The following is a 22,308-nucleotide window of genomic DNA, read 5'->3' on the forward strand; positions in this document are numbered from 1 at the left end:
GGGCCAGGTTTTACGTTTTGTCCCACAGGGGATACCGACGACAACGATTTTCCTACCCCCCCCCCCTTGCTAGAGTTTCTGCCTACAGCTCGGTTATCCACTTCGATCGAGAAAATTAGAGCCCAGCACTTGATAGTTGCACCATCATGTTGTCGTGTATACTCCACCACAGGAGCAAATGCGATCTACTTATAAAAAGGGAATTGCTAGCTAAGACTTTGAGGGTCATCGTTTTTAGCGTCTAAACCATGGACATAATATGTCTATAGTTTTTATTTTTTTCGTGTAATTTGCGATATTATCGATATTATCGCAAACTACACGAAGAAAAAAAAACTGATCCAGTTTTGCTGACGTCGATAGCTGAAGCAGCTGAAGGGGCAGTTTTAATATCGAAAAGTAAAGGAATCGAGGAACGAAAATCGCAAAGTTTATTTTCTTCTGGTAGCTACTATTGAAGTATTTGTAGAGCGTAACAACCCCAGTAATCTCCAATTCTTGCGACTCACATGTTGCTTGTTCAGGACTTAAGTTGCTTAATCCGTAGATGTGTCGCATTATCCGTGATGCTCATACGTGACCATCCGCTCTCCCTTCTTCCTGTTACCTTGGATAAAAAAATCCAGATACGCACGATACTTTGCGTAATTCTCACGCACCTCAGGGTCATTCAAGTACGCAGTGCTCTTGCCAGCTTTCGCCACGTCAATCTTCAATTCCTTAGCGTATTTGGCTAGTAACTCATAGTGTTCTTTCGTGAGACCCCTCTCTTCGGAGTCAATTTCATCTTCATCAGCAGCGCGGTGGGCCCTCAGGAGTCGTTGACCTGGCGCATCAAGTAAAGTTGCCTTTGAGGTCTTGGCTTTCTTGTCACTCGTAGCGAAGGCTTCACTGGAAACTAGACAGGCTGCAGCGATCACAGCGAAGACGTGGGCGAGGCGCATGGGTGCACTGGGTGTTTGCAGCTGACAGCTCCTGAGCAAACTGTAATGTGAGAGTCGAACCTTCACCAAATGTGTTCTTGGTCCTTCCTCATCGAGGTTGAACATTCCGCATCTTACTTTTTCTCAGAAGCCACGATCATGAGCGTGCATATCTTTGTGTCATCATCATTGTTACAACTAAACGATACTCTCACGGTAGAATTCATGGCTCTGAAATGCTGAAAGACGAACTGTACTGAAGTCTCCAGCTATCTAATGATGTGCTCACCGTAGACTTCACTGTAAAAAGCTCCAATGTACGGTACGTTTGAGGAACTTACCGGGCGATGATTATGCATTGCCATTGAATACAGTAAATATCGGTATCCATGTGCTGTGCCTGCGGACCGCAATATCACCACACTACGGTGGCATTGCGACTGACAGCAGCATGATCATTTCCAGATTCTATTGCGAATCGCAATTTGCGATCAATTGGCAGCTTGTTGTGTGGTGTTGTACGTCGTAATCTGTATGGCGAGCGGTACAGAGAATTTTAATGCCGTATATGCTACTTCGAAACATTATTTTTTTAGTTTTTCATGCTCAGTAAAATACTTAAAAGTATGTTGACTGGTGGTATTTGACCAATTATTGTAATAAATAGGCTAGCCCGAATTTGATTTATATTGTACTTACATTTTGTAAGCCATCATGCTACAGTACAGTCGTGCACCTCGTTTTCGGCCCCGGTATGGCTTAATAACCTGCACAATCTAATGATTGCGTCACATGCATTGCGCAAATGAGTTGCCCATCTCCTTTGGACCAAATAACCTCAATGGTATTCCCCTCCTCGAGGAGGGATGAAATGCCGCACTTCCGCCACGATGTATCAGCTCAATCACTTCACCATATCACAGCTCATTATAAATTTTGTCGCAAAACGCCATGACACGTCGCCCGTCCGCCTATTCTACGTTGAATCTCGCCAATAAGCAAACATTGTGCAGGAAGGCAGCCACAGAGCCATCATGGACACAGTCTCAGCTCACTCAGTAGGCCACACAAGAGTTTCAAACCCACGTAAAGCGCTCCACCCTCCAAAGCATTCTAAAGCGCAAGAGGGACACGAAGACGTCCTGAATGCTCACTCTCTCCGCAAAAGGTTTTGCACGGCTTCGCAGCGCTCGTCCGACGAGTGTCGTCTCATAGCGACGAACCTGTTGAGTTAACTAATGTCGTTGTTCACTAGCTTTCTCCCAACACAACCGGTGCCTTGCAGTCAATTGACCAAGGGATTATTAAAAGTCTCAAGGACCACTACTGTACAAAGAAGTAGGAGGCCGAGCTGGACATGTTTTACAAAGGCGAGAAGTATACCCCCGTCAATATTTATACAGCGATGAAGTGGTGCTCAGAAGGTTGGCCATCACACTGGTATGGTGTCGAAGATGTAATTGAGATTTATACTTAATTAAGGTAATACAAAGAAGTACATTTGGATTCCATCTGTTCCTCTATATATATTCGCAGCTCGTAGACTCTATATGGTCCACCCCGCCGAATACGAGGTGCACGACTGTATTGTTTAAATATTTATATTCCTGTTATGCATGTACTTTGTTTTAAAAAAATGCAATTTTTATAAAAAAGCATAATAGACTTGCTGAGCTTGATCCAAGTCCGAGCAGCTATCCTGCAGAGTGCATCGTCGGAGGTATTAATAGTTAGCTGTCTCAAGCGTAACAATCCAGCTCTCTTCTGCGCTCAAATCATTCTTGACTTTTACGGCTTCCAGTAGGGGGCTACATTTAATAATTATAGCTAGATTTTGAAAACACAATATTGCCGTACTGATCGCCATAAAAAAGAATAATGTGCGGGGTTTGTATTGACAGGAGAATAAATCATTGCAAATGAGTTAAACAAATATGTCGCTGCATTTTGACAATGACATTAGCTTAACTCTGGCAGGTCTCGCCAGAATGGTTATGCTGCAAATCTCGCCAGAATGTTATGCTATAAGCAACATCTGGAATGATTATGCTACCAGTACAAGCTTCTGGCCAGAATGGTTATGCTACTAGCATAACCATTCTGCTACTGTAAGAGCAACATCGCATTTCCATTTCGTCTATACGATAGCAACTGCATGTACTTCAAGTTTTTTTTTCCTTTCATAGTGGCGATTTCGGTACCTCGCCATTATGGACATGAAAAAGGAGGAGAGATTTCGACACCGGTGAAAAGGGATCGTAACACCAGGGTTGTGACAGAAGGTGGGAGGGATCAAATCACCGGAAAAGCCGCTTTCCACACCATGAAAAGGGTTTAGCTTTTAAATAATAGAGGTCTTAAGAGCTGTGGGTTTCTGGCAGTCTAACAGCGAAAAACATGTGCTGAAGCCCACGAGGAGGGCTGGCGAAATCCCACAATTGTCAAGGACTTTTACGGTTGGTGGGGAGCAATTACATTTACTAAATATACTGTACCTTATGGCAGTGATTACGGATCGAAGTCTTGTTCGCCCTGCATGCTTTTTTAAATTCTAATTTCTTTAAGTATTGAGCCAGTGTTCCGTATCAAAAGCTTTTTTTGGACTGCCCGTATGGCAAGTACAGTAAGGCTCTTTTACGGTAACTACTGTAGTAAATGTCGTTAATTTACTGATTCACACATTTTTTCACCCCTTCCTCTCTTTAATAAATGGTTTGTAATAGCACATCATCGAAAATAATCCGGATTGCTATTGGTGTGTGCACATAATATGATAGCGGAGTATTGCGGTCACTGTTAAAGTAGTACTCGATCGCGTAAACAGTTGACGCTATTCAGAAATCCCCCCTGAACAAGCGTAGCTTGTTCTTCATATACCCCTTTTTATCGGATCACATGGATTTATGAATACATTTGGCAAATCACAAGAGCGCTGAGAATTCACTATGCAAATTAATCAGACGACCCCGTACGCTTATTGAGGGGGACTTCTATATGACCACAGCGACAATTTTGTACTGTATCGATTCGATACAAATTTCAAATGAGAAGGTATTATTTTCCTACCAATTCGTACAAACTTCACAAATTTCACTCGGCAGTAAAGGTTTAGCATGGGTATAAACTGATAGAAACTTGGTGCACGATACAAATTATAGCTCACTTTACTCCTCGAAGTAAATGCTAGGATTTTGTCTGCTTAGATTATCTAACTTTATTCAGATTTTCTTACACTATAGATGGCTAGGTATTGTGCAAGAATATCACTATTCATAGCTGATCTTAATTACTATAAAAAGTCTGTAAACGTAGCTGTCGAGGCCGTTGAGGTGTTTGTCGGGGCAGAAAGATAGGATCTGCAGACTGGCAGTCCAATGAGAGCACGTAGCGCCGACAGGCAGCGCGACATCATCCGTCTACCTTTCGTCCTTGCTTGCTTGAAGTAGCAGTGGTTTCAACGCCTCACTGCAGCCACTTGACGCAGCATCGAGACGCTGAGACTCCTGGACACGGTGATTTCGGAGCTCTGCCAGTATTTTTCGCGAGGTGATGGGCTCGCTCGTATGTGTCGTTAGGGCCGTATCGGGCCAGTCGCCGCGGGCGTCGCTAGTGTTGGTCTCGGTTGGCCCAGAACTTCACCGAGCAGAGTGTAAATAGGTAAATAAGTGGAAGATAAGTAAAAGAGTAGACGTATCATGTGGATAGAGCGAAGATAACCGCAGCAGCTCACTCACTGCCGCGTCGACGGTGCTGGTCGCCGCAGCAGGTGCGCTCGCTGAGAAATTGTGATTGTGAGAAACAATCTTTTCGGTGATAGAAAATGATAATCTCGCTCAAATCGAATTACCTTCCTAAACAGATTTAAAAAATCAAGAGGTGGTGGAGTTTAGTGTGGTAACATATTTTATCTGAATACGATTGCAGATACTGTAAAATTCAAAAGCACTACGCCAAAAGCACTACCAGCACAATTCTCTAGTAATTAGCACACCCAGTTATTTATGTTTATGTTAAATTGCTATTTATTCTCTGGATATTTATATCCAGAGTCTTAGGTGGGTTCCAGAACCGTCGTGGATCCTATAAAAACGCATAAGATCGTACTTCTGTACTTGATAGATTGCAACTACTAATAACAAATCAGGTACAATAATGACGCAATACTGAATAATTACTAAAACGTTATGCTACAATGGCTGAATGCTAACCCAGTCGGTGAAGAACGACATTCGCGCAATAGAACACTTGAGTAACATTCAATAATAACATTCAAACAACAACGTCACTCATTAAATACATTCAAACTACAACGTCACTCATTCACACATACGGCGTCTGTCTCCCGGTCTATTTGGATCGCAGAGGTATGAAGACTACTTGAAGCGCACGAACCCAGCAGCAGCACTGGCGGCAGCCACGCAGAATTCTCCGACACCCGGAGCTACGACGACTGAAACTGGAGCGGTCGGAGGCTTCGGAGCGCAACCAGCAACGAGTTCAGCCTTTGGAGCGACAGGAGGCTTTGGTAACACTCCGCCATCTGCATTCGGTGCTGCCTCTAGTGGAGGAGGCTTTGGATCGTTCGCTTTTGGCTCAGCTACGGCGTCTACAACAACTGGCGGTTTTGGTGGATTTGAATCGCAGCCTGGTGCTCCCGCCACAAGCGGTGATCTGTTTGGAAGTAGTGCAGCACGCCCTGCCACTGGAGGATTCGGCGCACCGGCCACAAGCAGTGGTGCTGCGCCTGCTGCTTCGTCGGCTTTTGGGGCACCTGCCACTGGTGGTGATTTTGGATATACCACCGGTGAATTCGGTAGCAGTTTTGCGCTGCTCCAGCACCAAGGACACATTCTACGCTACTCGACCTTCAACCCGTTTGCGTTATTGCTTTACTTACCTCAGGATGTTGTACGGCGTCTGTCCAAGGCCTCATACTACTTGTACCTATATAACAACGTCGAGCTCGAAGTTGTAAGTGGTAAATTGCTAACGTCGATTCATTGTGAGTATAAAGAGCGCTAACAAACTTGGCATGCCGATTCGTATCGGTGCGCGGGTCTACTGATGTTTAAAGAGACAACAAGACATCATATATTTGTTAAATGGTGTACAGCAATCCTTGTCCAGATAGATTGTTAGTGCCTACCAGTCAGGTGACGTAACCGCGAGCTTACTCCGTTTTCGGCTTCTTTGGTGCTCGTGCCTTATTTGGCTGTTGTGCGAGAAGGCATTCCTCGCCTGTTCCAGGCTCCACGACCTCCCGGTTTGTCTTCCCCAGCTCTGAGCTTCCTTGGCAATTTAGGCGAACAAAGGGGAGCATCCACGTGGCGCGTCGGCGTCAGTTTGGTTGCCTTCCCGTGCCTTGACTCTCAGCTTCGGGAGGAGAGGTGTTCTCGAGATCGGAATCAGTGTCTTAGACTTTTGTGACCATCTCGATGCGATTCGTGTTGCCTTGAGCCATTTTGTTTCAAACAAGGCCAGCCCCGTCACTCGTTCGACGTACACTTCCGCTCCATCGGGGGTCTCAATGAAGTTTTGAACGTCGGGGTCTTGCTTCTTGTTGGTCCACACCGAAAGTCGAAAAAACATGGCTGCCTTCTCGTCAAAGCTCATTGACGGCATCTCCTGTTTCAGTTCCGGCTCCAACTTCGTAACTTGTTCGATACTTAGCCAGATGTTCCAGCCACTCGCGAACTCTTCTCGAAACGCGATGTACATATCCAAACCGATGTACGGTGGCATTTTGGCGGGTTCTGAGGGCGTGGACGTCGAATCTGGCGGATTGACGGCAGTGACTTTGCGTAGCATTTCCACGATGTCAGGGGTCTTCTCGTATACTGGTGGGCGTTTTTCTTGTTTGCGCTTGATCCTGGATCGAAGAAGATCAGCCAGCTCCATACTTCTTGTGGACAATTAAAAAGTGAGCTGGGTAGGCTGTTCAAATATTTACCTTGCCGTTGCAGCTAGTATTCTATGCGTGCCCTTGTGTTTGCCTGTGTCTGTGTGCGTGTTGGGGGGGGGGTGGCGGGGATGACACGAGTTTGCTGATAAATACAGAACCGATGTACATGTACCACGCATCACCACTTCCATTACTGTACAAGAATGAACGAGCAAATTTTCCAACTATGATTCTTTCTTAAATTTTTAACCAGTTTTGCCTGATATTGGATGATGCATTATATCGATAAAACATGTAGTATTGGGGATTGACGAAATTGAGCATACAAAATTACAGCAATGCTGTAGGGATATCAGCGGGAGAACGAAAACGCTATGACGCTTCTGTGAAAGTTTATCGATTCCGTATCAGACGAGTGACTTCGAGCAGTGACGCAGATAGCTCGAGATTTGACATGAATAAGGCTGTGGAGTGTCGTTGCTGTAAAGTCGCAACAGCAACAACACGAATAATTTATCGTCTTCTTGTTTCGTACCCAAAACTTTAGGCGAAAGCTCGAACACATGGACTTAACGCAAATTCATCGACCGTAGAACCTACCCAATGAGAACCAGACCTCATACAGCCCAGTGGTAACACGTACTGTACCAGGAGATGTAAATAGAGAATTGGCACCCACAACGAAGTGCTCGGCTTACATCCTCGGACGTTGCCCGTTATTAGCTGTCCAACGTCTGCCTGGTGTAATATGTGGCCGTACTTCGAGCAGGTTGACATTGCATGGATGAACACAAATCGACTGATAAGATGTTCAATCGCGTATTTACTGTCAATCCAGCACAGCCATGGACCCGCTGTGGTCGCCCGGTGCCGTGACAATCTGGACGATTTTAATCAATGGCGGCGCTACTTGTCCTATTTTCCCTGCCCAAGATGATTATTCCTGTGATTGCAAGCACCAGATGTGCTACGATGAGAATGGCTCTTGTTGTGGTAATTATCACTCCAAGATCCTTTGTGACGACAGAAATTGTACAATTGGTCTTGGCTGCGGTAATCGGTTTATCCGGACACATTCCTTCAACATTATTCAAACGCGTACTGCTCTGGGTCTAGCTCCGTCAACCTTCTTGGCAAAAGGATCGTTTGTGCTTGAGTTTGTCGGCGAACTCATATTTGAGAGTATCAAGAGTGAGCGAAGTCGCGACTATATAATCGAGGTTGCAACAACGACGATTCGGAATGACAAGATATTCATCGATGCCGGCAAGTGTGGAAACGAATCCAGATTTATCAACCATTCGTGCGCGCCTAACTGCAAATGGGTCGAGTTTTTATCGTGCGATGGACCTCGTATAGGCATCTTTGCTATTCGTGATATTTCAGCTGGTGAAGAAATAACGGTGGAGTATACCCGCGAGAAACTATGGTTTAAGTGCCTGTGTGCCAAACCCAACTGCCGTGACAGACTCGTGTAATGTTCAATTGTCGGTTTCATCCGTGTTCAGACCCGTAAAAGCGTTTCTTCACTTAAATATACAAGTTTGTTTTGAGCATATCATTAAGTGATGTGATTGCGGAACCTGAACATTTAATATGGCGGTGTCGCGTGGTAGAATCGTAATTCGAACGTTCGAAATGACTCCTACCTACCTTGATATTTAGGTGCGGAAACAGCCATCCATAGTCATTGGGCACCTGGAAATTTCACGTCGCGTTGTTGGGTGTACTAAATGGTTTGTTTGTTTCTTTCTTTGCCGTCACATGACGATTTCGCTTAAAAGGCACCATTCTGCTTTGAAAGCACAATGCATTCCGAGCGAGTGTCATGTACTTGCATGGCGAATAGACCCACCCGCTCACAATTAACTCACTGAGTACCGTTTTGCCAGGCTTGCTCTCAGCAACTCGCGGATAACGCGCGTGCTCATGATCGAAACATGAAAGAAAGCTCGAGCATCAATGAGTGAGGGTGACCATGCTGCTCAACTTGTGAAAAGGAAGCATCGGTGAACATCCAGTGTTGGACCTGAAAGCAAAAATTTAGCGGCCGTTAACAACTTCTTAAAGCATTTTGACGAAATGGAAAAGCGTACGTCCGAACGTGGAGCCAAATATCTCTCGGGTGGTTTGCTAAATGAACTTGCTTGCTGTGTCTGTGACTGTATGCACCCTGCGGCGCGCGTCAAGGTGGAAAAAGTTGATTCTGGCGCGTATCTTCTGCAGTCAATGAAACCCGACTAAAACCTCCAAAAACACGTCCATCGGAACTTCGAACGTACTACGATATGTCGGGTCTGAGTGCTGAACTGGCAGGGATATTGTTGGCGAGATCAGGCATTGTTGTAAAAGACGAACAACTAACCATGCAGGTGTGCACTTCGTGCAGAACATCACTACTGGACAGAAAGAGAGGTCACCCGCCTAAATTTGCTGTTGCCAATGGGCTTTTTATGGGTTGTTTGCCTATGTGTTTTTCCGACAGTACTTTCACGGAGAATGCAATGTTAAATCTTTCGCAACCGATGCATTTTATCTCTGTGGTTCGAGGAGGAAAACACTCCTCTATACGTTCTCACACGGGGCTATGACGACCGCTCAAAAAGCAGCAACTTTAAAAAAAAATATGATGTTCGCCTCTTGCGCCTAAGAGAACAGCTAGACTGGTACAAAGCAAAGAATCATTTATACATATCTGTGGAAGTGAAACCGGAGTGGGAAACTACGATTGCGACAATTCGTACGCGTGTCGTACTGAATCAAGCTGGCGATGGTAATCGCGAACACATATCTTCTTACAATGATCAGACGTCTGACGAACGGCTCAACCCACCGGCTGGGTCTCGCACAGGAATTGTACTTCCCACCCGAGATGACAATGAAATTAATTACTCCGGTGACGCAATATCGTCTAAAGCGACGCTACCAACAATTGATTGCTCAATACAGGATGAAAATAGCTATTTTCTGAACCCTGCCAACTCAGTCGCAAGCCCAACGCAGCAAAGTTTATATAGAGGGACTGATGGGTCTGAGGAACTTGACCGTGCAACCTGGAGGCATAACGCACCTGCACCTGCCCATGAATCGGTTTCCGAAGAAGATGAGATGTGTGAGCAAACTGCCGATGGATGGATAAGTGACTTCAGGCATATTGACGTTCTTACCGGTGTTCAGCTTGCACTGAATAATTCTCGCGTAGTGGTCTATCGATCATCTAATATTTAGTCCGATTTTGACTCGGCGTTTTGAACGAACTCATTCTCGGAATTGTTTCCCTACGGGCGAGGAGGCCTTGAAGAATCTCGTGTTATACCGATCAGCCTTTTGGAGTTCATTAGATTTTGTTTGCAGCACTCATCACGTCGCATTGTCCAGCATCGCTCGTTCGCCATGGTTGCGTTTGATGTTTTAGCCAGGCACAACGCACTTCATGCGATTTCAATCAGAGCTCGGATGTTGCCAGGTTCAATGGAGCGGTCTGCTAGTGTTTCTTGTGAAGACCTTCAAAACTATGTCCAATACCAGCAGAGCCGATTAAAGGCTATAGCAGATCAGTTGCCCATACCACCTGCACCGGAAATTAACAGATCGGTCCGTGAATTATACGGTAATATTTCAACGGGGATGCGATCCTACTGGGGGTCTAACGATGAGCGGACAGCAGCACGTGCAGACCTCTTTTCGATGCAACTGAAGCTTGGCCAGCCGACAATTTTTTTTACGATTTCGCCAGACAGTGCAAGCTCCTTTCAAATTGCTAATCTGGCCGGAGGTGTCGCAGATGATGTATTTGAAGAAATGCAAGCAGGCATCTATGAATGCTTGGAGTTTACTCGAGCAAAGTTGGGATCGATAGCGACGGCTAATCCAGCCATTTGTGCAAGGTAAGTTGTGATGCAACTCATTTGTACCCTATCAAAAGCACAGACTAACGGTTTATGATATAGACATTTTGATCGCTTGATGAACATGTTTATTGATGTAGTTTTGAATTGGGATTCAGATCAAGGCTGTTCTCGAAAGGATTCAGGACTCTTCGGTCACACAAAATCATTTTATGCTGCAACAGAATCACAAAATTCAACGGAATCGCTTCACTCTCACATGCTCATTTGGATTATAAATATGCCGTCTACAGTTGACGAGTACTATACGATGTGCTCCTCCGAGAGATTCCGGTCTACACTGATTCAATACGTCGAAGCGATTTCGACCGCAAACGTGCCACTTAATATGTCTCTCTGTCCTTCCTGTGGAATTGGCGAGATTAAACCACTCGCACTCCACCAACTGGCATTGAGGAAACCTCGATCTGGCGCAACCAAACGAGCAACATGTTATTGCGATCACTGTGGAGAAAAATATGGGGCTGATCAATTGATCATGAAGACATCCAATCGAATATTACAAAAAAACAATGCGCTCGACTGTGACGATATGAAAACATTTAGCATAATTGCTAGCCCGCGACCGTTATCCCCTGCTTCGAATTTGACGTCAAATGAGGCTGTATTTGCTCTCGTGCGTTGTTGGCTTACCAACATCATTGGTTCCATTCAAATTCATGCTTCAAGGTTACTAAACGGACCCCCGACGGAAAGGTTTGTCGGATGTTTATGCCGAAAGAAACTTGTAAAATGACACGGTGGACATCGGATAATAGAATCGAGCTGAAACGCCATCCAGGCAACGGGTACACTAACACATACGTACCGATTGTCAACGCGTTGTTTAAGTGCAAGCATGACATAAAATTTCTAGCCGCCGGTGAAGGTAGGATGTCAATGTTCCCTTTTACTCACCTGTTAACCGTTTCCAATACATCGATCCCATGTACACAGGTCCCGAAAAAGCATATTATACTATCAAGTATACGACCAAACACCAAGTGAACCTCGAAAATCCATGGGCGCTTCATTTGCACGCATTTGATAAGGCAAATCGCGTACTTTCGAACGAAACGGTAGCTCAAGCTGCCGCGGAACGTCGCCGCATCCAATTTATGTCTTGCACGCTGTCGAATCCGCATGAGGTCGCCGCACCGATGGCGTGCCTGTACGGCATCAAAGGCACTGTTATGTATTCGTCACATGAGCTCGTAAAATTACCGCTCCCAACAGTATTGAAGGCACTGTTCCAGCAAGATGAGCAACTTGACATTGTCCTCGAAGGTGACACCAATCAGCTCAATTTACTATATGGACTATATATCTCAGCCAGCAACACTAGAATCTGTGGACCTCATATGGACTATATATCTCAGCCAGCAACACTAGAATCTGTGGACCTCATGACCTTTGCTGAAAATTGGTGCAGAAAAAATAGCAAACGTGGAGTGCCGTTTTTGAAAGAGCATCCTCATTTTGGTACACATACGATAGTTGGGTCCACATCCGAACGCGTTGTAATAATCAGTCACAAACGGCTTCCAGACGTTCGCAGATCTAACCTCCCAAAGGATGAATTGCTTCGCTACCAACAGTCTGTGATGGCACTATTTCGTCCTTTTCGCTGTGGCGCTGACTTTGATACAGATGGTGAAACTTTTGGTACATTTGTTTTAGCAATGGTGGGCAACGGAAGCTCCACCAAGTGCTCGAACGTTCGTAAAAAATAATACCGACTACTTTGCCTCTCGAGAATTGCTTCAATCACAGGATGACCCTGAAGCTGCTAGATACCTTCGTTATGAAGCGGGCCTAGATGATGATCGTGAAATCGATTCTACCGGCTTTGACATGCAGGATGCCGACGAAGATGAAGGCGATTTTGACGAAAGTGAACCCGAGGATATGGACGAGATAGTATGGGCCCCAACACAGCCTACAAAGTATATCAAGGACCTCGAAAAATCTACAGATTGTGTGGACCTTGCTGCAGTTTCCACTTTAGCAGATACGATGGTCACAAACATATCAATGTCTCTCGAAGATGTTGAACAAAAGCTACACTGCTTAGTTGCTCCAGAATCACATCTGCGTTTGGGAACCTGTGCTTCGACGTTGTGGGCTAAATACCCAGATTTTCCGACTAGAGTACGTCTCCTTCAACAATCAATTGGAAACGATGAGGTAATGGAGCAACGTTATGAGTCAGCGGTGCCGGTCTTAAACGATGAATACCGCACTCATGACACACCAGATATGCATTTACTGGACCAAGTATCTCTGGCAACTCAACTGAACGAAAAACAGCACAAAATGTTTGCTAATGTGGGAAAGAAACTGTTGAAATCGCTTTTACTGGGTCATGACGTCAACGAACAAATTGTAGCATTTCTTGGAGGAAAGCCAGGTGCAGGGAAAAGCAGGGTTATTGGCGCATTGCAGGTTCTTGCCCAGAAGTGGAAATCGGAGGAGTCGATAGCAACATGTGCGTACCAAGGAGTCGCTGCTCAAGCCGCAAACGAGCAGACCATTCACAAATTATTTGGATAGTACGTGAATACCAAACGACGATGGTCTACGACTCAAGAGAAACGGGAACGGTTTGCAAAATTGAAGTTACTAATCGTGGATGAGATATCTACGTGTGTTGTCAGTATTCTTGGCAAAATGGATTCGTTCCTCCGCGAGATACTTGGTAACCCGACAAAATTGTTTGGTGGAATTCATGTACTTCTAGTTGGCGTTGGCTTCAGCAGCTGCCCGTTGCAGGGCAACCGGCATTTATCACTGCCGATGAAGTGATCCAGTTGCGCCGAAGACACTCAATAGACTACTTGGATCGTGTGAGGGGGATAAAAGCGTACCGCTCACTTAACTCGGTGGTCATTCTTACCGAAAATATGCGTCATAGGCGTGATCCGGTATGGAGAGATATTCTCGACAAGTGGAGACTTGAAAATTACGAAGATGCTGACATTGACCACGTGAATAAAACTACCCATGACGAAAATCGGACATCACTCAACATAGGTACGAAGTCCTACTGCCCAATTACTGTCACATCCAACGCCCTCCGTGCTGAGTTCAACATGTCGTCGCTGTGAGTATTCTGCAAGAAAGCTGGTGTGGTTTTACATCGATTTCCTGGGGCTGTGTCTAGACCCAGACATCGTTTGATCAGTCCGCAACGAAAATCGCTCGAGTCCATCCGTGATGACAAAACTGGAGGCATGCCGATTGTGCTTGAGATCGCAATTCAATGGCCATGTATTTTTGGACCATCGGCATTGACCCTTTTTCTGACAATTGTTGGTCTAACATCTTGAGCTGCCGGTAGTCCAGAAACTAATTGTGGGATCCTTTACACCATATTTACTGTTTTGAATCTAAAGTCACAAAATAAGTATTTCTGAAGCGCTCCGAATCGTTAGATTTTATCGCATTTGCACGCATTAAAGTACTCACTGAGTCCGATAACTCGCCTGTAGAATAAGTTGCCTACTTTTATTTGTGACCCGAACAGTAGACGAATGAAATACATTAGTTTTAATACAGCTGCTGAATTACTTAAGTATTTTGTTTGTTTACTGTTTGATAACGGTATGCATGTGTGCATGTATGCCTTCCAGTCCATACATCGTTTCAGTCGACTTTTCAAGATAAAACACTTTCATTTGTACCCAACGGGGTAAAGGAGAAAAAAAGAGAAATACAATTCAACATTTGAGCTCATGGTGCCTTTTCTTATGCAAATATCCTGTTACGTTCTAAGTGCCCAGCTCGGAATACTAGACCCAAACTAACAGCTGGTAAGGCTACTACGTAACATCTACTTGTAGGGGGTACTCTAGATGTCTGACGCAGTAGCTTTCAAATGGAACTAATGCCGTGCGCTGCCCGGGAAGCTCTGGATATACGCAGAGTGCGACTAATAACAGTACAGTACAACATGATTTCTTAACAACAAGCTGTGGGATTATGTAAAGTGGTTCGCATCCCAATAATGATGTGGTGCACACATCTCGTCGGCTCTTTTTCTCCACGCATCTCGGCATCTCATCACGCTGTTCGTACAGTCCGGACTCATGATTTCGAGCTACTTTTGGCTCGTGTACCTCGTGATCCCTGGTTATCTGCTGTATCACGGCGGTCGCATTAACCTAACGGGCCTCAAGCTGGGATACCGCCGTATTGACACCGCCGAAATCTACGGAAACGAGGAGGATGTGGGTCGTGCAGTACGTGACTCGGGTATCCCGCAAGAGGAGATCTTCGTAATCTCGAGACTGAGGTGTTTCAGTTCAATGAGGTCGAAGGAGAAGATCAGAATGAGACTGTGAGACACAAGAAGACGATGAGAAAGCATACACGGAATAATTGCATTTATCATAGTTCTATCGCCTCCAGCCGCGAGCTCTCATATTACCGGATCACAATTGAAATTTGACTTCGACGACAACTCGACGTCGGCAATTTTGTAGAGCAGTGGGGCTGCAACGTGTAGAAATGCGAGGTGTTGTTCCTTGTTGAGACCAAATGCGCTGGATACGTTCTGTACCGATGCGAATGGTGGCAGATCGTCAGCCAACGTGGGGTTTCGGTAGGATTACCGGCTGTTAAGTCGGCGATGGTAGCGTTGATCAGCTCGACTGTAATCTCAGTCGTCTTAAGAAGCGCATGAATGACAGTCGAACTGTGGTCCGGTTCCTCGGCTATTAGTTGGTGTTCAAACACGTCCAGCTCGCCCAAACTTACTGGTACTAATCGCACCGAGACGTCCGCCATCTCAAGGGCTGGCAAGTCAGTCAGCTCTACGTTATTGCGGAGCAATCGCTGTCGTCGGCAGCGTTTTCCAAAACTGCTGCTTCTTCGTCAGTCAAATTGGTCGGGTTGGCGGCGCATGCGTACAAGTCTGGTGCGACTTCTAACAAATTTTCACCCCGTGCAGCAGCAGCGCTGCTGTCACGGTCAATGCGGCTGTCCAGCACATCTGGATCCGTACATATGTTGTGTTCACTTTCGGCAGCTTACTGCGCTCGGAACGCGCAAGCTTTATCCAGTGCAAAATAGTGTTGCTGATGGAACTCAAGTGAACGTTGGATCTTTGGCTGTACATTTGGGTTCCACTGCAAAGAAATGTTGACGTGCTGATCCTTCATCGTCAAGAAAGTCTCGCGGATGTCGGAACGGACAGTAAAGAAGAGCGGTTGCACGGTAGTACAGTTCTGATTGGTCGCCGTGTTCGACGTCTTTAAGTAGACGAGCATCTGGTAGACGAGGGCCGATGATCTCTGGTACATTTGGGTACTCAACTCGAGAAAGGCCGTGCAAGCGCGCGTGTGAAGCGACAACGTCTGGATTGTTGGATGCAAATGTGCAGGTGTCTCCTAGCACGGCAAATTTGGATGTGCTTGGCTTGAACCATGCGCAAAAATCGTATCAGCAGTACTCATCAAGACACTTCGGGCGTGTGATGTAATGCCGGATTGATGACTGCGTCACGAGATGATCGCCTTGTCGAACGACCGACAGCTCGATGTCTTGATTTACCATCATATGCAGACCTTCAACAAGTACTAAGCGCTCAAACTTGCAACTGAACTTTCCGGCTCCTCCCTCCATAAGTATTGCCGTCGCAAGCGGCCCTCCGATTTCGATCGCCGACGATGCGGAGTACGCTAGGGACATGAGACGGCTGATGCCTTGTTGCATCTCAGTTGATTTGTCATTGGTGCTGCGGCCTCGCGCTCCTCTCGCCGTCGCAATGCAAGTTCCATCACATCAATGTTGTCAAGCGTGCTCTGACGTTTAGATGCGTACTGCATCGCATATTGTATTGCTTGCAGGCTATTGCCTGACCAGAGAGCTCGTACGTCCATATTAAAATGTAGTAGACGTCGCCTGATTGGTATATATGGGTTGAGCCACTGGTTGCCGACACTGCGTCGGTATTTCATTTCGCCACCATCGGTGAGCTGTGTTGCTTTTTCAAAATTACGGAAAAATGGTATCTGCAAGCTGTACCAGAGGTGCCTTTCACACAAGATGACGTGTGCTCGTATGCATGCACCTGGTCGTGTTGCAGGAGTCGGCTGAGCGGTAGGTTTGTGTGCAGAAAGCCTGCTGAATCGCAACCCAAGCGCGTTAGTTGCTTGTCTTGTACTGATCGATTTACAGTCTGCGTCGAGTTCGCACCACTTGCGCTCAATGACGAGACTTGCGATATCTGTGTCAGTGAGCTGTTGTTCACATTGGTTACACGCTGCGGTTTTGGGCGGGGGTGTGCCGGTCTTTAGACGATGCTTAAACTTGGGAAGGATGCTGAGTGGATTAAGGTTGCCAGTGCAATTTGGCGTTGGGCACTTGATCTCTTCGATTGAGCGGAAAACAGGCAGCTCGGCAGCGAAAATTGACGCACAGTACTCTTCAAATCTTACACGCATCGTTGAATTAGCGAGTAGGTTTTGCCAATCAGATTTGGTCTTCGGTAACCCCGCAACCCACATTACCCCATGGATGTGGACGAGTAGACGTCCTTGTTGCTCGAGCGCATAGAAAAATGTTTCGACAAATCCGGGCTCTCCTCAAAGAGAGCTCTGTTTTCTCCTATTGTGATATTTCAAAATGAAATTTTCATAGTTTGTGATTTGACCAGTGTGCGTCACACAAGATTTGCTCACGACTCAAAATGGCAAATAACAGGGTTACGCCCCCGTTTTCGACGACATTTACACGATGTATGTAAAAACAAATTACTAGCCATTTGTATGTAAACGCAAGAATGCCCCCGTTCCCTCCCTGCCACGCGTTCAGCCAGCACGCTTACTCCCTCCCTTTGCAAAGTATTCGCACCGCACCAGACTCTGCCAGCCTCCCTCGGTATCATGACTAGCGCAACCAGCCATCACTATGCTCTCCACAACGTGGAGCACTTCACCTTCACCTCAATCATTGAGGCGACGAGCGACGAGGTTGGGGCTGTAGCGTGGTGGCAACAAGCAGGACTTCTAGAAAGCGCTATGTATTGTCCAGGCTGCCAGCGCCCGATGCGTTTAAGAGTCTCCGGGAAGACGAAACACTGGCGGTGCTGCCGCAAAAAAATGCCACAATGACGGAAGGGAGGTAAGTTTGAGTATATTAACTAATACTTGGTTTTCTGGGATAAAACTGTCGCTAGCCCAAGCTACTGTATGCATGGTGCATGCGTGCATCGCACGCACACGCGGCGGAGATAGCGACGTGTCGAAGACTACGGTGGAGGACTGGTACGGCTACGTACGTTGTCTCTGCTCGAAGCAGCTGCTCAGTGATCAATTTCAGGTACTGCTCATATGCTGTTCAAATGTGTATTAGTGCTCTTAACATGTATGGCTACGGTACTTGTAGATTGGTGGTGTGGGCCACATTGTAGAAATTGACGAAACAAGCCTCAAAAAGAAGAGCAAACACAATCGTGGGCGACGATTCCCGGACTATTGGCTCTTTGGTGGAGCTGACCGGTCTACAGGACAGTGGTTTGGTCGAATTGTTGACGCGGATAGAACCCAGAAGAAGCTATTTCCCGTCATTCGGAAGTTTATCTAGCCCGGGTACGATATTATGATCAATACTTTATGACATATGAATCATTGTATTTATTAACTTGATTTTTGTAAGGAACAATAATTCACTCGGACATGTTTGCCACATACGTCACCGAGCGAAAGACTAAGCGCGGCGTGCACATCAGAACGCTCGCCAACCATCCTTCTCTTCGGGATTTGAACTATACGCACAAGTATGTGAACCATACAGAACACTACGTGGATCCAGAGACGAAAACGCATACAAACACTATAGAAAGCCTGTGGGAGATCCACATTAAGCGTCACGTCAAAGTCATGCGAGGTATGACAAAGAGTGCACTCGATGGCTATTTGGACGAGTATGTGTGGCGCTCGTGGTACTTCGCACGGAAGGCTACCACCGCACAGGTAATGTGTGGCTTAGTACAGCTAATTAACCGTCACGGGACATAACAACACAAAAAAATTGTATTGAAATTTTATTTTAAAATATTACAATAGGAGAAAACGGAGCTCTCCTTGGGGAGAGCCCAAATCCGAATATCCCAGGTTCGGCTTTCGGCTTGTTCGCCGTCGAGTCCCAACCGAACATCACGTCGATGAGAATTGTACAGCACATTTGAAAGTACTGCGCCTGTAGCGTTGTGTTTTGCATCGTGAGCCGTTTCATTCTGCTGCTGCTCGGCATATTTACGACCGTGCATGCTGCGGGATCCCTGGGACGGCCGTTCGGCAAGTCGAATCGCGACCAGAACGCGACCGCAATTGATCCTTCGGAATGCGGTGTCAGCGTCCAAAATATCGACGGGTTTCCGTACATTAACGCCATCGCGTTTACCTTGCGTTGGAACCCATCACGTTTCTCATTACTGCCCCACATTTTTGGCTGTCGACGCATTGATCGCTTGGAGTACGTTGTTGGCACGGCCGTGACGTTCGGAGGTTGTGACCGAATTTTCAGTTCGTGCTGCGCGTCGCATCGCTGCACGCGCTTCCATTGCTCCACGAAGTTCTTCTGCAGAGATTTGGATGGCATGTGTTGCAGCATCGGGGTTGTGTCGAACGCGGACAAACACACCAGTTTTTACGCGTTCCGTTGCCAAGTAGTCGAACATTTGATTTTAAATAATGCATCTTCCGCGATTCGATTGGAGAAGACGTTCAAGGAATGCAACACGACGTCTCGTTTGGTATATCGATTGCTTCGTGAGCTTGAAAGCCCTCCAATTCCGAACGTCAGCAGATGTGGATAGACGCGCTCCAGGTAGTAGGGATCGTTGTGCTGGAGGATAGACGTTGATCGGCGCGCAACATACGTTAAGTGGCCCATGATTACATCTAGTGCGCGTGAGAGGCATGCATCCTCGTTAACATCCACTGCTGTCACGATGATCACGGTCTCCGTCGGAAGAATACTGGTTTCGTCCGCAACTGCACTGTTAATGTCGGAAGAGGCTGCAACTGTTTGCTGTCTCGCTCGCGCACGCGCAACGAGGCCAGCGTTGTCTTCATTCTTGCCGATCCTTGTGCAGAAAAAATCTCGAGACTGGGCCACGTTATCAAACTCGAAGTTCTCGTCAATGTCTTTGTTCAGCGGGTTAATGCGACGCAATAACATTTGAAGCGCATGTACGCGTGCGTCATTACATTCGTGTTGCTTGGCGACCACCAATTCTTGCTCCGGCGCCATTGGGCCTGCGAGAACCACTCGAAAGTCATTACATGTGCGGACACTTGGAACGCTACTCGCAATTATTGCATGACGGTTGTCCCACGAGATCAAGCGGCTCTGCAAAACGTTACCAGGCCCGCCGTAGACCACTTTGACGATTCTGCGTGTTTGCACGAGGCCGACCGCTTGGCGTTCGATCAGTGCGATCGCGTCAATTTCGCCGAACGTACCTGCGACGGAACAGTCTGCGATCGCAATCCGCGGTGGTGCAAGCTCATCTTTTATGCTTTTGCATAGTATTAATTTTGCATCCAGCGCTCGTAAATGCCTCAGTACATCACGCGACATCCATATTTGGACGCAATTTTCTGTATGCTCCACCCCGCGTGGAGACAAAAGCATCCCTGCCAGTCGTTTATCAATCGTACCACAATTGTAGTAGTCTCGGATTGAGGGCGTGGTCCATGCTTTAGGCCCCAAAACTCGCCGCATTGCTGCTAATGGTAACTCTGCGATGGACATTCTGCACGCATCTCTGCGAAAAACCCAGATGTCCGTAACAATGCAAGCTCGCCTGTCGATGCACTCATCGCCAAAGTTGTCCACGACTTCCGTCTCGATCCGTTGACTCGTCGCCGTTTTCAATGGTTCGAACGCACCGGTTTCATTGATCGCTTGCAGCTGCTTGTACGATAACCATGGTGACTTTGGGTGGGGCGTGCGTGCACGCTTCGCTTGTTGCTCATTTTGACTTGAGTGATTCTCTTCTCTGGCTCGCTTCAGTGACGACAGTTGCTGCTGGGTTAAATCTACGAGCCGTCGATAGGGAATAGAAACACAGTTAGCGATTGGCATCCTAAGCCCCATTCTATCAATTCTTCTGTGCGTCAGTTTGACGAATGGGCAGCAGTCACGTTAACAGAGCTTTTCTCTGGAAGACGGCGATGGGTGGTGGGACTGCTAGTAATCATTTAACTTCTCGGATTACTGCAGTCATTTTTAATGCGTGAAGATGGAAACTTCAGTAGATCTGGCACGATGTCGACGTCGCCGCACGGTGTACGAGAAACTCTATATTCTCGACGTGACACGAACATGGACACCTGCACAAGCCGCTACTGTCTACGGTGTCAGCCGCAGTACAATCATTTCGTGGCGGGCTACCGAGGATCGCTTCCGGCAACAGGATTTGCCGCCCCGGCAACATTTTGGAGATGTAAGTGGTCACGCAACCCAGCGTTAGTTCAAACAGCAATGGGTAACGTCAGATTAAAAATGTTGTGCGGACTAGCGATGTTTCTCGTGATTTCTCACACAGCACACGCATAACGAACTGCTGCACCACGCTGGTAGTCAATCAGGCATCGTGAATGTCGGCTACGTCGGTCAACGTGGAACGCTCGCTGAGATTGCAGTGCGAATTATGTTCCCACCGCTCCAAGTGGGGCACCCCAGAACAACGGCAACGTTAATTGAAGGAGTAGGTTTCGCTCACGTAATCGACACGATGGACGCTCTTACTGATAAGGAGATCGACTATTGCGTGTTGCCGACCACATCATTGTTGTCACTACGTCCCGATTTCATGCTCTCTCAATTAATCTCGAGGCCGCTTAATATTGTTGGCGAGATTGCGTGCACTATGGAGCTGTGTCTTAGCGCGCTGCCTGGTACGGCGCTGCGGGAATGTGACTGCGTTATGTCCGACTCGGCATTGCTCCAAAAGTACGAAGCGTTGATTTTCCAACTCGAGAGCGACCAAGGTTCACCGATTGTGCGTCAAGTGGCGTGGGACAGCGCTGGTGCATGCTTCATAGTGCGTGAGCAAGCCGCACATGGCATCGCCGCCATCGCCAGTAAGGATGCCGCTCGTGAAACCGGGTTGAACGTGTTAGTGGACAACCTCTGCGATGACAGCCCAGAATTAGCACAGTACCTGATCCTCGGTCGGCAGCAATGCGTACCCATCCAACCTCGCTCTGATTGTGCACTGCGCAAGGTGACATTGTACGTAATACTGCAAAACCAGCCAAAATGACTATCGGCCACCATGTAAGCGTTTGCCGACGTCTACGCTCATGTTGTCGACATCCAGACATACACCAATCGGTACGTGTACGCGTCCTACCATGCTCCAGAAAGCCTAGCGCTGTGTTTGACAACCCCTGCTTTATGTTGCTGCCGCAGTTGCGCCGAGCATAAAGTGCTCATCACTGTTAAAGCGACCGTGCCCTCGCCGTTTGCGAAGCCCCCTCCTCTGCTGCTGGAGCGTCTTGACGATCTGTCTACGCCCATGCACGTCTTTGATACGTATTTCTGCCTCACCAACATGACGTAACAGTACCAACGCTCAGCA

General features: G+C 46.9%; 5 protein-coding genes across 5 annotated transcripts; 2 read left to right on the forward strand and 3 right to left on the reverse strand.

Moving 5' to 3' along the window:
* Positions 1–557: 557 nt before the first annotated feature.
* On the reverse strand, positions 558–944 carry PITG_09773 (secreted RxLR effector peptide protein, putative; the record flags this gene model as incomplete). Its single annotated transcript, XM_002903321.1, has 1 exon — positions 558–944. The coding sequence occupies one exon, from the start codon at positions 942–944 to the stop codon at positions 558–560; it is 387 nt and encodes a 128-aa protein (XP_002903367.1).
* Positions 945–4,472: 3,528 nt separating this feature from the next.
* PITG_09774 (uncharacterized protein) lies at positions 4,473–5,945 on the forward strand (the record flags this gene model as incomplete). The annotated part of the gene is made up of 5 exons (XM_002903322.1): positions 4,473–4,484; positions 4,629–4,689; positions 4,783–4,817; positions 5,286–5,901; positions 5,938–5,945. 5 exons carry the CDS (start codon positions 4,473–4,475, stop codon positions 5,943–5,945), a joined length of 732 nt encoding a protein of 243 aa, XP_002903368.1.
* A 10,209-nt stretch (positions 5,946–16,154) lies between these two features.
* PITG_09775 (uncharacterized protein) lies at positions 16,155–16,672 on the reverse strand (the record flags this gene model as incomplete). The annotated part of the gene is made up of 3 exons (XM_002903323.1): positions 16,155–16,163; positions 16,266–16,417; positions 16,522–16,672. 3 exons carry the CDS (start codon positions 16,670–16,672, stop codon positions 16,155–16,157), a joined length of 312 nt encoding a protein of 103 aa, XP_002903369.1.
* A 2,769-nt stretch (positions 16,673–19,441) lies between these two features.
* On the reverse strand, positions 19,442–20,620 carry PITG_09777 (uncharacterized protein; the record flags this gene model as incomplete). Its single annotated transcript, XM_002903324.1, has 5 exons — positions 19,442–19,462; positions 19,536–19,660; positions 19,718–20,225; positions 20,313–20,567; positions 20,612–20,620. The coding sequence occupies 5 exons, from the start codon at positions 20,618–20,620 to the stop codon at positions 19,442–19,444; spliced, it is 918 nt and encodes a 305-aa protein (XP_002903370.1).
* A 755-nt stretch (positions 20,621–21,375) lies between these two features.
* Positions 21,376–21,827, forward strand: PITG_09778 (uncharacterized protein; the record flags this gene model as incomplete). The annotated part of the gene is made up of 2 exons (XM_002903325.1): positions 21,376–21,772; positions 21,814–21,827. The coding sequence occupies 2 exons, from the start codon at positions 21,376–21,378 to the stop codon at positions 21,825–21,827; spliced, it is 411 nt and encodes a 136-aa protein (XP_002903371.1).
* Between the last annotated feature and the right edge of the window lie 481 nt (positions 21,828–22,308).

The sequence above is a fragment of the Phytophthora infestans genome, genomic scaffold, assembly GCF_000142945.1.
Source record: "Phytophthora infestans T30-4 supercont1.15 genomic scaffold, whole genome shotgun sequence".
In the NCBI taxonomy this organism is placed as follows: domain Eukaryota; phylum Oomycota; class Peronosporomycetes; order Peronosporales; family Peronosporaceae; genus Phytophthora; species Phytophthora infestans.